General features: G+C 40.4%; 1 protein-coding gene across 2 annotated transcripts in view; it reads right to left on the bottom strand.

The window, feature by feature from the left end:
- Window positions 1–12467, bottom strand: part of efl1 (elongation factor like GTPase 1) — a 160082-nt gene that overhangs the window by 13216 nt on the left and 134399 nt on the right. For both annotated transcript variants that reach the window (XM_071472985.1, XM_071472986.1), the window contains 3 exons: window positions 9797–10001; window positions 5140–5669; window positions 3806–3990 (listed from right to left, as the gene is read on the bottom strand). In XM_071472985.1, coding sequence (XP_071329086.1) covers window positions 3806–3990; window positions 5140–5669; window positions 9797–10001 — 920 coding nt within the window. The remainder of the gene's footprint in view (window positions 1–3805; window positions 3991–5139; window positions 5670–9796; window positions 10002–12467) is intronic.

Raw genomic sequence — 12467 nt, 5'->3', positions numbered from 1 at the left:
AACAAATGGAAGATTTACCTGCTGAACATCTCCAGACAGATCCCCCTTTCTCTTATGTTGGGCTGGATGTCTTGGGTTCATAGGAGGTCACTACACATTGAAACAGAGGTGGTCAAGCTAGGAGCAAGAGATGGGCAGTCTTATTTAGTTGCATGTCCACCAGGGCTATTCATATAGAGGTTATAGAGACCATGAACTCCTCCAGGTTCATCAACTCACTCCGCCGATTCTTTGCTATCAGAGGTCCTGCTAAGTAGCTGAGGTCAGATTGCAGAACCAACCAAGAAACGGAAGTTCGAGCCTCCTAATCCCAGCAACACTAGTATGGAGGATTATCTTCTCAAGCAGGGATGCACCTGGGTGCAACTAAAAAAGTTTTCTAAAACAGACCTGTTCAGAATCGGCAAAAAAGGCAGCAAAGGAGGCAGGACCTGAAAGAAGGAGACATGAAGGACAATCGAGAAAAAAGAAATAAGTAGCCCATGGGGATCATTGTGAAGACTATTCTAAGCAAAGACAGAGTAGTACGCAAAGTGGAAGTCAAGGTGATGCAGCACCAGACCTTGAAGATTTTTGCAAGATCCATCTCAGAGGTCATTCTGCTTCTATCCCCAGAAGTTCAGGATATGTGAATTGTGTTTATGTGGCATTTTAAAAGATGCCAGACAGAGAGTGTATTGGAACAGTTTGTTAGAAGAGTTTGACTTCCTAGTGGCCATTTCTGGTAAAACATATTCTTTAGTAATTGTGTTTCTTATGTAGCATATAAGAAGAGAGACAGACAGGAAGTCTCTTTGCAGCAAAGAGAAAGCGGAAAGGATAACCTTTAGCCATCCTTTTGTTTGTTTAATATAATGAGTTTCATATTCATTATAACTCTGTTAATACTTTTGACTATTTTTAAGCCAAAAATTATGGTAACATGTAACCACACATGGTGTGTTCATTGAAATTGTTCAAAGGATACTTACCTAATGTATCTACCTGGTTATTTGCTTTATTGTGTTTGGCATTGTGTTTAACAGCTTTCTTAATAGTAGTGTGTTGATAAGATTTTACTTTTTTTGTGTGCCTTTTTTCAGTTTCACACTAATTCATATTAAATCTGCCTAAAACAACTATTGCCTGTTCCTTGGAGAAATGGCATGAAGAGTAGTTTAGCTGACTGTGGAAACTCAGTATACGCTCACTAGGAGGACACTGGGAGAAAACAGTACAAAGTCAATTACTGACAACATCATTACAAATGTTCACAATGCTTTCAACAACTCAGGAGTAATATTCTCAGACATTACAGATCACTTTCCTATTGTATTCTTAATTGATCTTGCTAAAAATATTGACTTGCATCTTAAAAGATCAAGTTTGAATGAAAAAACCTTACAACTACACAAAAACCTGCAAGCCAAACATTGGATTCCAGATATCCAGATACTACATCGGCTTTTAATGTATCAATTGATGAAATAACTGACTCTACTGATCACACCATACCCCTGAAAAGATCATTTAATGTGGTGCAGCAGATCTGAAACCTTGGCTCACTAAGGGTATTTTAAAATCCATCAGCAAAAAGAATAAACTTTACAAGCACTTTATCAACAATCCAAGTGATTGAAATAAAGAATCATACACTAGATATAAACGAACACAGTGAGAGATGAGATATTTCTCTTTAAATCCATTCATCTTCTCTTTGTGCCAAACATGAAATGATCCACTCCAAAGTCAGACAAGCTCATGTCTCAATAGCACACATGCACTGGTGTGTCTGTGGTTGGACAATTTCTAACCTGAGGCATATTCAACAAGAAAGTAAAATGCTGTTTTCACGTCATCCCCTCTACAAGGCCAACTTCAAACCCTTCTTCAAACTTAGCATCTGTAACTGCACCCCCAACCCACTTTCTCTTGAATGTATTTGATGTACATTGAAACGCTCCACCTCACCTACACCTACAAACTTGTTTTTTGCTGATTTGCTGATCTTGATGACAATGCACCCCTAGACTTAGATAAGTCCTACCTCTTTTGTCCTTTTGACAAAAAAATGCAGTTAACAATTTATCATTTTATGCTTATTTTCTATATTTGCATACTTATTGTGCTACTTTTTTAAATATGTCTGGCCACAAATGGTCCAATAAAATCAATGTTATAAAATGTGAAAATAGGATCGACTGTGGGGCAGTTCTGCTGACCTGCATTGGATTGTGCAGGGAATTATTTTTCTGTGGTCACTGAGTGTGTCAAGGTGGGTTACTGGGAAAATTTGGGGAAATTAATGTAAGTGATAAAAACGCTCCATGGTGATTTTGGGACTCGGTGCCTGACTTATTAGGGTTCATGTAGGTATACATGCTAACTTATTTATACTGATAGATGTTTAACAAAAACAAAGCATTATTCATAGATTCTATGGCAAGCAGAGTCATAAATCAAACTGACCACAATGTTCATAAAATGGGTGGGTTAGTTACAGTATCCTATCATTAGTTGTCTGTACTTTATCACCATGCTAAATTAATAAAACAGCACAAGTTTGATTAAAATGAACACTATGAAACATTTAAGACATTCAGTTACACAAAGAAGATTCTTTCTGACACTCATGTCATTGGTGTCATTTATCTCTCTTTAAGAAACACTTGACCCATTACCCTAGCTTGCAATGTCCATATGGCTCACAGGACGTGTGTGTGTGAGCCAGCCAAGTGGCAGATATAACGGTCTAATGCACATGTTGTCTGTTGCATCTCTGATCCCAACTCCCATGAGGAAACTGTCTCATTAGCCAGACAGCCTCATTGGCCTACAGCCCCACATAATCAGCTCAGACAATGTTTGATAATGTGTGTGTATGTACAATGGCTTCAAAAAGTATTGCTTTTAGCACAGTTTGTTTCCATAATTTATATATCATAAATACATTTAAAATCAATATATGATGATTATTTTTGTTATAGATTGCATGATACTGAAAGGTGTTTATAATAAAATATAACTCCCCAGCACCACAAACTGCATCATTTAAAAAGATAATTAAGTTAAATCAACAATATTCTGAAACAGCTTAAACAGCTGAATATTTTAACCTTCATGAGGGTAGACTTTATTGCAGGACTGTTGTATTAGACTGCTTTAGTTTTACATAGCTGTACTTAATACACTAGCAACTAACTATATGTCTTCTGCCACATCCAGTCCGAAATGTATTGGCTTAAGCTTACATGCTTAATGTCTGTCATTTCAGTTATATATAATATTTATAAATATTATAATATCTATGAAATCTCTACAACTTCCTATGAGAAGGTGGGCAAATATGTGGAGAAGGAGAACAACATAACACAAAACAAACATCGAGAATATTAAACCCCCGAAGAGGAAAAATACTGACACGGCAAAACAAGTATTGGAGCTGTTCAAAATAAAATCTCCCTATGAGATGTGGATACTACTTCCCTCTGGTATCAACATCTGCATCTAGATACCTTGGTGGGATAAAGAAAAACATATGCTAATGCAGGTGCAAATGGACACAGAAAACATTACAATTACAATACCTGTTCAGGCCTCTATAATTTACAGTATTCAAATAAGATGAAGAATTGGTCTCTGGTTGAACTGGTCACAACCTATCATTATATGAACTATGCAAGGCGTCCTAAGAAGATATACAGCAGCTCTGCTTTGAAGTAAAGTATTAACTGATTTATCACATGTTTAATACCAGTTCTAATGGCTAACATATATTTAGGAAAAAAGATGCAGAACGTAGTTTTAATTCACTCATAATTATCACCTCCCAATGGCTGAAGACCAATTGTGGACTGGCCAGTCCGCTAGTCCTCTTGCGGATCTCGTCAGCAAATCCAAAACTCTCAGCCACAGGCAGAACAGCCTTGATGATGAACATGTCTGTCCCTTCCTTCATCTCTTCATGGAGAACACGACCCTCTCGCTTCCCCAGGACACCATACACTCGACCTGATATAGGCAGAGACACAGAGTAAGGATACACCCAATGTGCACAGCAGAATACATGATTAGATTAGCCTGTTTTTAAGAAATAATTTTCCAGGCAAATGACATTTTAACACATTGGTGACTACAGCTCAAACTATGGCCTGAGTAATACTAGACTTTTGAGACCAATATTGATAACGACATTTCAATAGATCAATAGATCTGATAACAAAATATTGGTGGATAGTATTTTTTAAAAACATGAAGACATGACATAAATAAACAATCTTGATCCCTTCTACTATTTTTATTGTGACCATGACCCATAACATTTTACAGTTGAGAAATCAACTTGACAACATCTGAGAATTAACATCTGAAACATCATATTATATCAAATCCTGATAAACCGAAAAAGAACACAGACATTGACAGCAATGAGGTTCTATACATACTACACCAGATGGTCAATGGTCTACAGCCTTTGATTTTGTGAGCATGAGCACCTAACAAAATCACAAAAACCTCACAACTACATGAATGTGGAAAGCACAAGTTGCCTTCTATTAATACCTTACACAATAATTGAAAATGGGACGAGACACAGAGCTAACACACAAACACTCACTTAATATACACACCAGATACACGCACACACAAATGTTGGTCTTTCTTTAGTTAGGAGAACACTGAGGAGGCCTACATTCACTAGACTTTGAAATTTCTTTCCTTGTGTTTCCGGCATAACTACCACCACATCCTGTATTTGCCTTTGCTGAATGCCACCCTGGGAACAAGTACCAATCCTCCTGGCTTATCTAGGCAAGCTGGCATTGAGACGTTTTGAAGGAAAATAATTCAAGAAGTCGGCATGTTTGAGACCAGGTGTTGGGAATGTTCCCTTGATGTTCTTACCCAGGATAAGAACCCTATTCTTGGACATGGAGGGGAGTTCCTGAAGGCAATTAGCCAGGAGAGAAGCAATATTCTAGGGCATGGAGGGTCTTGTGGCCATAGAAACACACACACACACACACACACACACACACACACACACACACACACACACACACACAATACATATCCAGTTCAAGTGAATGGAAAGTATCATACTTTTGGATCCCATACACACACACACACATATGTATAAATGGTATATGACTCTCTTACCTAGCACCTCAGCAGTGGCCATGATTTCACAGGTGTACATGGCGGCCATGAGTCTCTGGGGCTGAGCTTGGAAGGCATGACGGCAGGCCTCCTTCATGGCAGCGATCAGTTGGCCGGAGACTGGGCCATGGCAGCCTGCAGAGGCAGCTTCTGGCTTGAATTTGGCCTGGCTTGGCACTGCTGCTGTGCCCTCAGCCCGTGCTGATGTCTCACTGCCACCTTCCAGTTTACTTTCTGCTAAAGCTTGGTGGGACATGGAGTCCTCCTTCAAGGAGTCCTGATTCTGTGGCGGGACTGATGACTGAATGTCCCACCTCTCAATCGAGAAGCACACTCCCATTAGAGGCTCCTCACACATGGGCCCTGACAGAGTTGCTAGCTGAAAGCCACTGATGATACTGTTGTCAAAGTCTCGTAGAATTGTAGCCTGAGCTCTAGCCTCACCAACGTTGTTGCTCCTGCTCAGGCATTGCCACACTGAAGGCCGTTCGTAGCCCTCCACATTGTTCAGCAGAACGTTGGGACCATACCTGAAAAGAAAAACAGTAACATGATGAATAATGCTACATGTAACACAAACTTGTCTTCCAACAAAATCCAGGAATGTAGTGCAGTGTTGCTTTGAAGACAACATACAGTCAGTTTGCAGTTTATTAGGTACAGCTAGGTAAAATGAAAGCAGTCTAATCAGACAGTCCTACAATAAGTCCTCCTTCATGAATGTTATAGTCAGTTTTTATTTGGGCCCAAGCACTGAAGGTGCCATGGCTCTATTGAAACTGCTATGTTTATTATAATTATTACGCCCCAAGCAGCAACCAGTGCAAGGACCTTCTTGTGAGGTTTATTATTGTTCTTGACAAAAATGAATTTCATTTTTGAGGTTCCAAATGTGCCTGAAAACCCAACTTAAATGTTTTCTGGGTCTTGCGCATGGGTGTGGCAAAATGGCTTGCCCCTACAATATTTCAACGAAGTAGCCCTTGTGGTACATTTCACCAACATGTACAAAACATGATGGTAACATATATCATCCCAAGACTTACATGAAAGATCCTTGGATATACCATTAAACCCAACAGAAAAAAACTGCCATTTTGAATTTACTGTGCAATCTTAGTCTCAGTTATTTACATTGCCATTTACAGACATTATAGATTAACAAGATCCTACAGAATTGATCGGATTGGCTTCAAATTTGGTCACTGTAGTCAAAAGATGCTAAATTGCAGTATTTGAGTTTTTGTTGAACATCATGTCCATAGCGGCAAATTTCAAGAGAAAGTTGTTGTAAATGAAATACACATTATCCAGTCTCCCCCACGTTTGATACGAGTCCTGGCCGGAAGACATATCAATATTAGGCTATAGTCACAACAGGAAAGGACGTGTTATACTTTGATGTACTCGTAGCAGGTTGACCACATCCCCTTAATAATGGTCAGGAAAGCATTAAGACCTTTATGAAACTTTATTCTGAAAATTGTGAGTTTTTGTTGAACAGTGTTGCCCTAGCAATGTGGCAAATTTCAATGTTTGACCAGAAAATAGTTACTTGTTGAGGGGCTAGGGATGCTTGAAAACTCATGAAACCTGGCACGTGCATCAGAAGGGGTGGAAGTTGATCTATCTAATATGGGTCTTGGAACTGGGTGTGGCAAAATGTCTTAAAAGCATCCCCTACAAAACATTTCACTTGCAGTACATTCGCCCATGTTTAGCTTTTGTCGCACACCATGGCTGTGGAGGCAAGGTGACTTATGATGTTTTACCATGACACATATTGTTCAATCTGCCCCAAATTTCTCATTTCCCAACCTGAAAACATCTACATACCAATATTGAGTTACAGACCTAGTGGATTAACCATATCCACCTCAAACGTGGTCAGAAATGCTTTTTGTATGTATATATCTTTCACCATGAAACAGAAAGTAGTTGTAACTCAAATACACATTGTCTAATCTGCCCCAAAAACAAATATTTCATATCCCAGCATGAGAACATTTACACTGCATTCAGAAAGTGTTCAGAATCCTTCCATTATGTCCACATTAGTTATGCTTCACTTGTAGGCTAAAATAAAAAAATAAAAAATCCCATAGCTATCCCATAGCTAGCTACACACCCATCACAACAAAGTGAAAAACAGAGCTTTTTCTCCCCTCTGAGAACTGCCACCTCAACTGAACACTGATCTGTGTTGTTGGGGTCAATAGCCCCTGGTAGAGTCTTCCAAGGCAAAATGGTCCCAGTTGAGCATAGGAGCGATTCACAAAACCCAGATGAGGAGACTTAGTTAGAGCTGCAGCACCTCGCCCAGGAGAGGGAACAGGTACTGGGTGGGTTTGGTGACACTCAAAAGCCCCTGGTGGAGCACCACGGTGTTGGAGTTTCCCCTGGTGAACGATAGGGTCGTCTCTCTGTGACTGAGAGTTGCTGAGGGGAAGGCTGACTGTTGTGTGTGCCTATGCACTAAACAGTATTTCAGAGTATCAGGCCTTCTTGGAGTCTCTGTTGGGGTCCCTGGAAGGGGTTCCACCTGGGAACTCTATAGTTCTGCTGGGGGACTTCAACGCCCATGTGGACAATGATGGAGAAAACTGGAGGAACAGCCTTCCTGATTGGAACTCAAGTGGTGTTTTTTTATTGGACTTGTGTGCTTGTCATAGTTTGGCCATAAGAAACACCATGTTCAAACACCAGGTAGCCAATAAGTGTACTTGGTACCAGAGCACTTTAGATGAAAGATCAATGATTGACTTTGTGGTCATATCATCAGATCTGCTGCTGTATGTTTTGGACACTCAGGTAAAGAGAGGGGCAGAGCTGTCAACTGACCAGGTGGTGGTGCATTGGATCAGATGGATCGGGGAAGGCTGCAAGACAGACCTGGTACATTCAAACGTGTAGTGAGGGTGAACTGCGAACGTCGGGTCCCTCTCTGCGAGGTCTTCAACCCGCTGGTGGACACCAGTGGTAAGGAAGTCCATCCACTGAAGAAGGAGGCCTTTAGGGCCTGGTTGACCCAGGGGTCTCCAGAAGCAGCAGATAGGTACCGGGCCGCTATAAGGGCTGTAGACTCAGTGGTTGCAAACTCTTCTCTGGGAGGAGTTTGGGGAGGCTATGGAGGAGGACTTTCATTTGGCCTAAAGGAAATTCTGGCCAATGTCACGTGGAGGTTGGGTAGAGTACCTGTGGAGTGGCAGACAGGTGTGGTGGTTCCCATTTTCAAAAATGGGGACCGCAGGGTGTGCTCCAATTACAGGGGTATGATAAAATATGATCCAGAAACGTTGCTGACTTATTTTAGCAAGACAATGCCAAACTGCATTCTGTGTGTATTACAACAGCATGGCTCTGTAGTAGAGGAGTCTAAACTGGCCTGTCTGCAGTCCAGACCTGTCACCCATTGAATACGTTTGGCACATCATGAAACTAAAAATACACCAAAGCAGACCCCAAACTGTTGGGCAGTCCTTTATCAGGCAAGAATGGCACATTTCACTTTCAAAAGTCCAGCAACTGATCTCCTCAGTTCCCCAATGGTTTACAGAGTTTTGTCAAAGGAAGAGATGATGCAACACAGTGGTAAACATACCCGTCTCAAATTTTTTGAAACGTGTTGCTGGCATCAAATTCAAATTGAGCAAATATTTTTTATAAAACAGTAAAATTTCTCAGTTTCAACATTTGATATGTTATTCTATTTTCAATTAAATATGGGTTTACATGATTTGTATTTCATTTCATTCTGTTTCTATTTACATTTTACACAGTGTCCCGACTTTTTTGGAAACAGGGTTGTAGAATTGGTCCTAGCAGTTAGTACAAAGCCCTGTTACCAATGACTTCTGTCTCTCCCTCCCTCTCTGCTGCTCTCTCTGATCAGTGTGTTGGATGTTTATTTATTCCTACTTGAAAGTATGAAGCAAAATGAAAATGAAAGTAGTTTATTTGCTGTAATGGGGGCAAGGCCCAGTGAAGTGGAAGCCCTCCTACACCTTCCTGCAGTTCCTGAGCATTTGGGAAACCAGAGCAGCTCAGTAGACTGCCTGTAACAAAAGGTGTAGCCCTAATGCCCTGGTCGGCATCCATACATGGTCCAGTCACGTACCAGGTTTATACCAGATTTCTTTACAAGATAAGGACTACTTTGAGTCAAATGGTAATTATGAATCTGAATGAATAAAAACCACAGTTGGAGTCCCTCAACGGTTCATTCTTGGACCTTTTCTATTCAACATCTACATGCTCCCCCTTGCTCAGAATATGGAATATTATAAGATCTCTTACCATAATGATGCAGATGACACACAACTCTACATAACAGCATCACCAGGCGACTACAGTCCCTTACATTCACTGAATAAGTGCATTGCACAAACAGTGCGCAAATTAATGAGTGAATGTGCCAAAATTTTCCACAACTGAACACAGAAAAAACTGAAATAATTGTTTTTGGCCCCAAAGAAGAAAGATTAAAAGTCAACAGTCACTTTGAATCCATGACACTAAAACCTACAAATAAAGATCTGACCTTCTTTAAGACCTTCTTTAAGGTAAGTCTAATCTGTTCTATGTTCTTATTATCTGTAGAGTGTTACTATATGACACTACTTAACTATGTCCATGTCATTAAGGTCACAAGTCAAACCTGCGAGGACCAAAAGCCCAGATACGCTCCACAGTGTTCCTCCACTTTCTCCCCTGCAGTTGGCTTTCCAGTTGGGCCTTGAGTCCGGTGATGGCCTCCAAAGTCCCAAGGCTGATGTCCAGATTCTTCCCCTCCCTCAGGGACATGTTTACCTGCTCTAGAGTCCGAATCAGCTCTGAGCTACTCTCCAACAGACAGGTCACCTCTGACAGGATAAACAACATTATTGTAGGGAAAATCAGCTCAATTTGTGGAAACCATTTTAATTATTTGACCAGCGATATAATTTCAGAGTAAGCACAATTAAACGAATAACTGTTTCTTTTGTTGTTCAGGATTGATAATGCAAAAATTAACTTATTAAAGAAAGAATTAACTTGAACTTAGAACAAGCAACAAAGGAATAAACTACACAAATAAACTGAAAGTAAGTTACAGAAAACAAAGGCAATGACTATCTATTACTACACACTGCTAACAAAAGATGACTCAACGACAACACAACAAATGCTAACTATACATGCAATGATGCAACAGTGACAGAATAAATGAATTTATTCCCAGAGTTGTGCAAGGAAAATCGTGCAACGGGTGAATAAAGCAATACATGACCATCACTGGAGGCACTGTGATAAATTTAGGATCATGCTTGGATGGAGAAGTGAATCATAATTTCTCAATTCACATGGTTAGCCAAAAAGAAGTATAACTAGCTGAATCAGGAATGACATTGACATGATGCAGCTGCCAGTGCGGGGAAGAAGAGCTCTTGCTGTTGAAGTTGGTTGGGGCAGCATGGAGACAGAATAGGACACTTAGCACCAATAATAAAGGAAATCTGAAGCTGCATTCCAGGGAGAGTTTTTTTAATGGGAAAGTTTGGGAAAGTGACCAATCCATTGCCCTCCTGGGGGCTGTCTCACACTTTGGGGATGTTGTCCAGTAAAGGCCAGATAACACATGCTTAACTGTCTTACCTTTAAGACCTGTTCCTAAATAACTACTAAATAACTCAAAGAACTAAATATCTGGTGTCCTGATACCCAGGTGATTACATTGAGTCAAACATCACTTTTACCTCTATTGGTTATGGAAATATTAATACAGTTTAACAGACATGCAACTCAAAGAATTCAAGCATAAATGATGTCATGTCTCTAACAGGGATTAGCAAACAAATACTCACATTCAAACAATGAAAAAGGTAATAGAATAGTTGCATTCTATCACTTTAAGATTATCCATGTTTTTCTTGGGAAAGAAAATGTTTTTGGAGAGGAGTCTCACTTGCCCCTTTTACACTGCCTGTTCAAGGCGGGAATGCTGTAACTTTATTGTGCCTTGCTGCTCTGTATAAAAGGTATGAAGGTGGAATAGAAGGTCATTGTTGTTCCACCTTTATACTGGCAGCAGAAGTAGTCACAGGCCCTGTTCAGACCTGGTATTAACATGCGTCTTTGATGATCCAACAAGTGGTCAGCTCTAATCTGTTCACAACTGACTTTAAAATGCATCTCCACATGCGCCAAGTGACCACTTGATTGATCTCACTTCCCTGCTTCATATGCAAATAAACAGGCATGCAGTGTTGTTTCTAGCCAATTCGACACACGGGTCAGCTGTGTATGTTTGTGTGAGAGAGAGAGAGAGTAAGAGTGGTACAGAGGGGTTGAGTGAATCAACATGCTGTACGGCTCTACAGTGAAATAAGGGTTCAGCCAATAAGAAATAGTAAAATATTTTCAGTTCATTATGGCCCTGTTCAGACCTGGTATTAACATCTGTTCTGAGTGATCCGATCACAAGTGGACAGCTCTAAGTAGAGGTGTGAACACACCCACGATTGACGATGCATTTGAGATCCGATCACATTCGGAGGTGGTCTGGGTCACATTGGCCATATTCTTTTAGCAGTGTGAACAAAAATGTGTCCTGGCCACATTGAAGGACCATCTACTCTACTGACGTCCTCTGCTACAGTCTAATTAGCCCCATCACAGTTTCATAATGAACCAAAAATATTTTACTATTTCTAATGTTAAAACCTTATTTCAGTGTAGAGTGTATTGATTTGCTCAACACCTCTGTACCACTGCAATGAAATATCCATTACAAATAATACAATATTTTCGCTTAATTATAAAACTGTGACAAGACTAATTATGTGGCATTAAGCTGTATGTCAATGTGGCCAGGACGCATTTGCATTCACATTACTAAAAGAATCTTGCCAATGTGACCCAGACCACCTCCGAATGTGATCAGATCTGAGTGTGGTCTGAGTGATCAGATCTCAAATGCGTCCTGAATGTGTCCTGGGTGCGTTCACACCTGTACTTAGAGCTGTCCACTTGTGATCAGATCACCTGGGATGGATGTTAATTCCAGGTCTGAACAGGGCAGACCACAATTGGAGGTAGTCTGGGCCACATGTGGCCACATTCTTTTAGCAGTGCGAGTGCAAATTTGTCCTTTGTCACTTTAAAAAATCAGTGATTAGCTGATGCTCTTCGGTGGACAAAAGGCATCTCGGAGTGGATGCATGGACATCAATGAGTGGATGGGACCTCAGCTGCCATTTGCCAGGCTTTTTTCTCTGGTAACTTAAAATCATTATTTATCTGGTTTGAGGATTGCTGGAAACATTTGGGATGGTGTGAGTATATAAATA

The sequence above is a fragment of the Trachinotus anak genome, unplaced genomic scaffold (assembly GCF_046630095.1).
Source record: "Trachinotus anak isolate AG129_WGS33_773 ecotype Australia unplaced genomic scaffold, CSIRO_AGI_Tana_v1 ptg000042l, whole genome shotgun sequence".
NCBI lineage: Eukaryota > Metazoa > Chordata > Actinopteri > Carangiformes > Carangidae > Trachinotus > Trachinotus anak.
The sequence above is the reverse complement of the archived record's forward strand: the minus strand, read 5'-3'. Positions and strand labels throughout refer to the sequence as shown.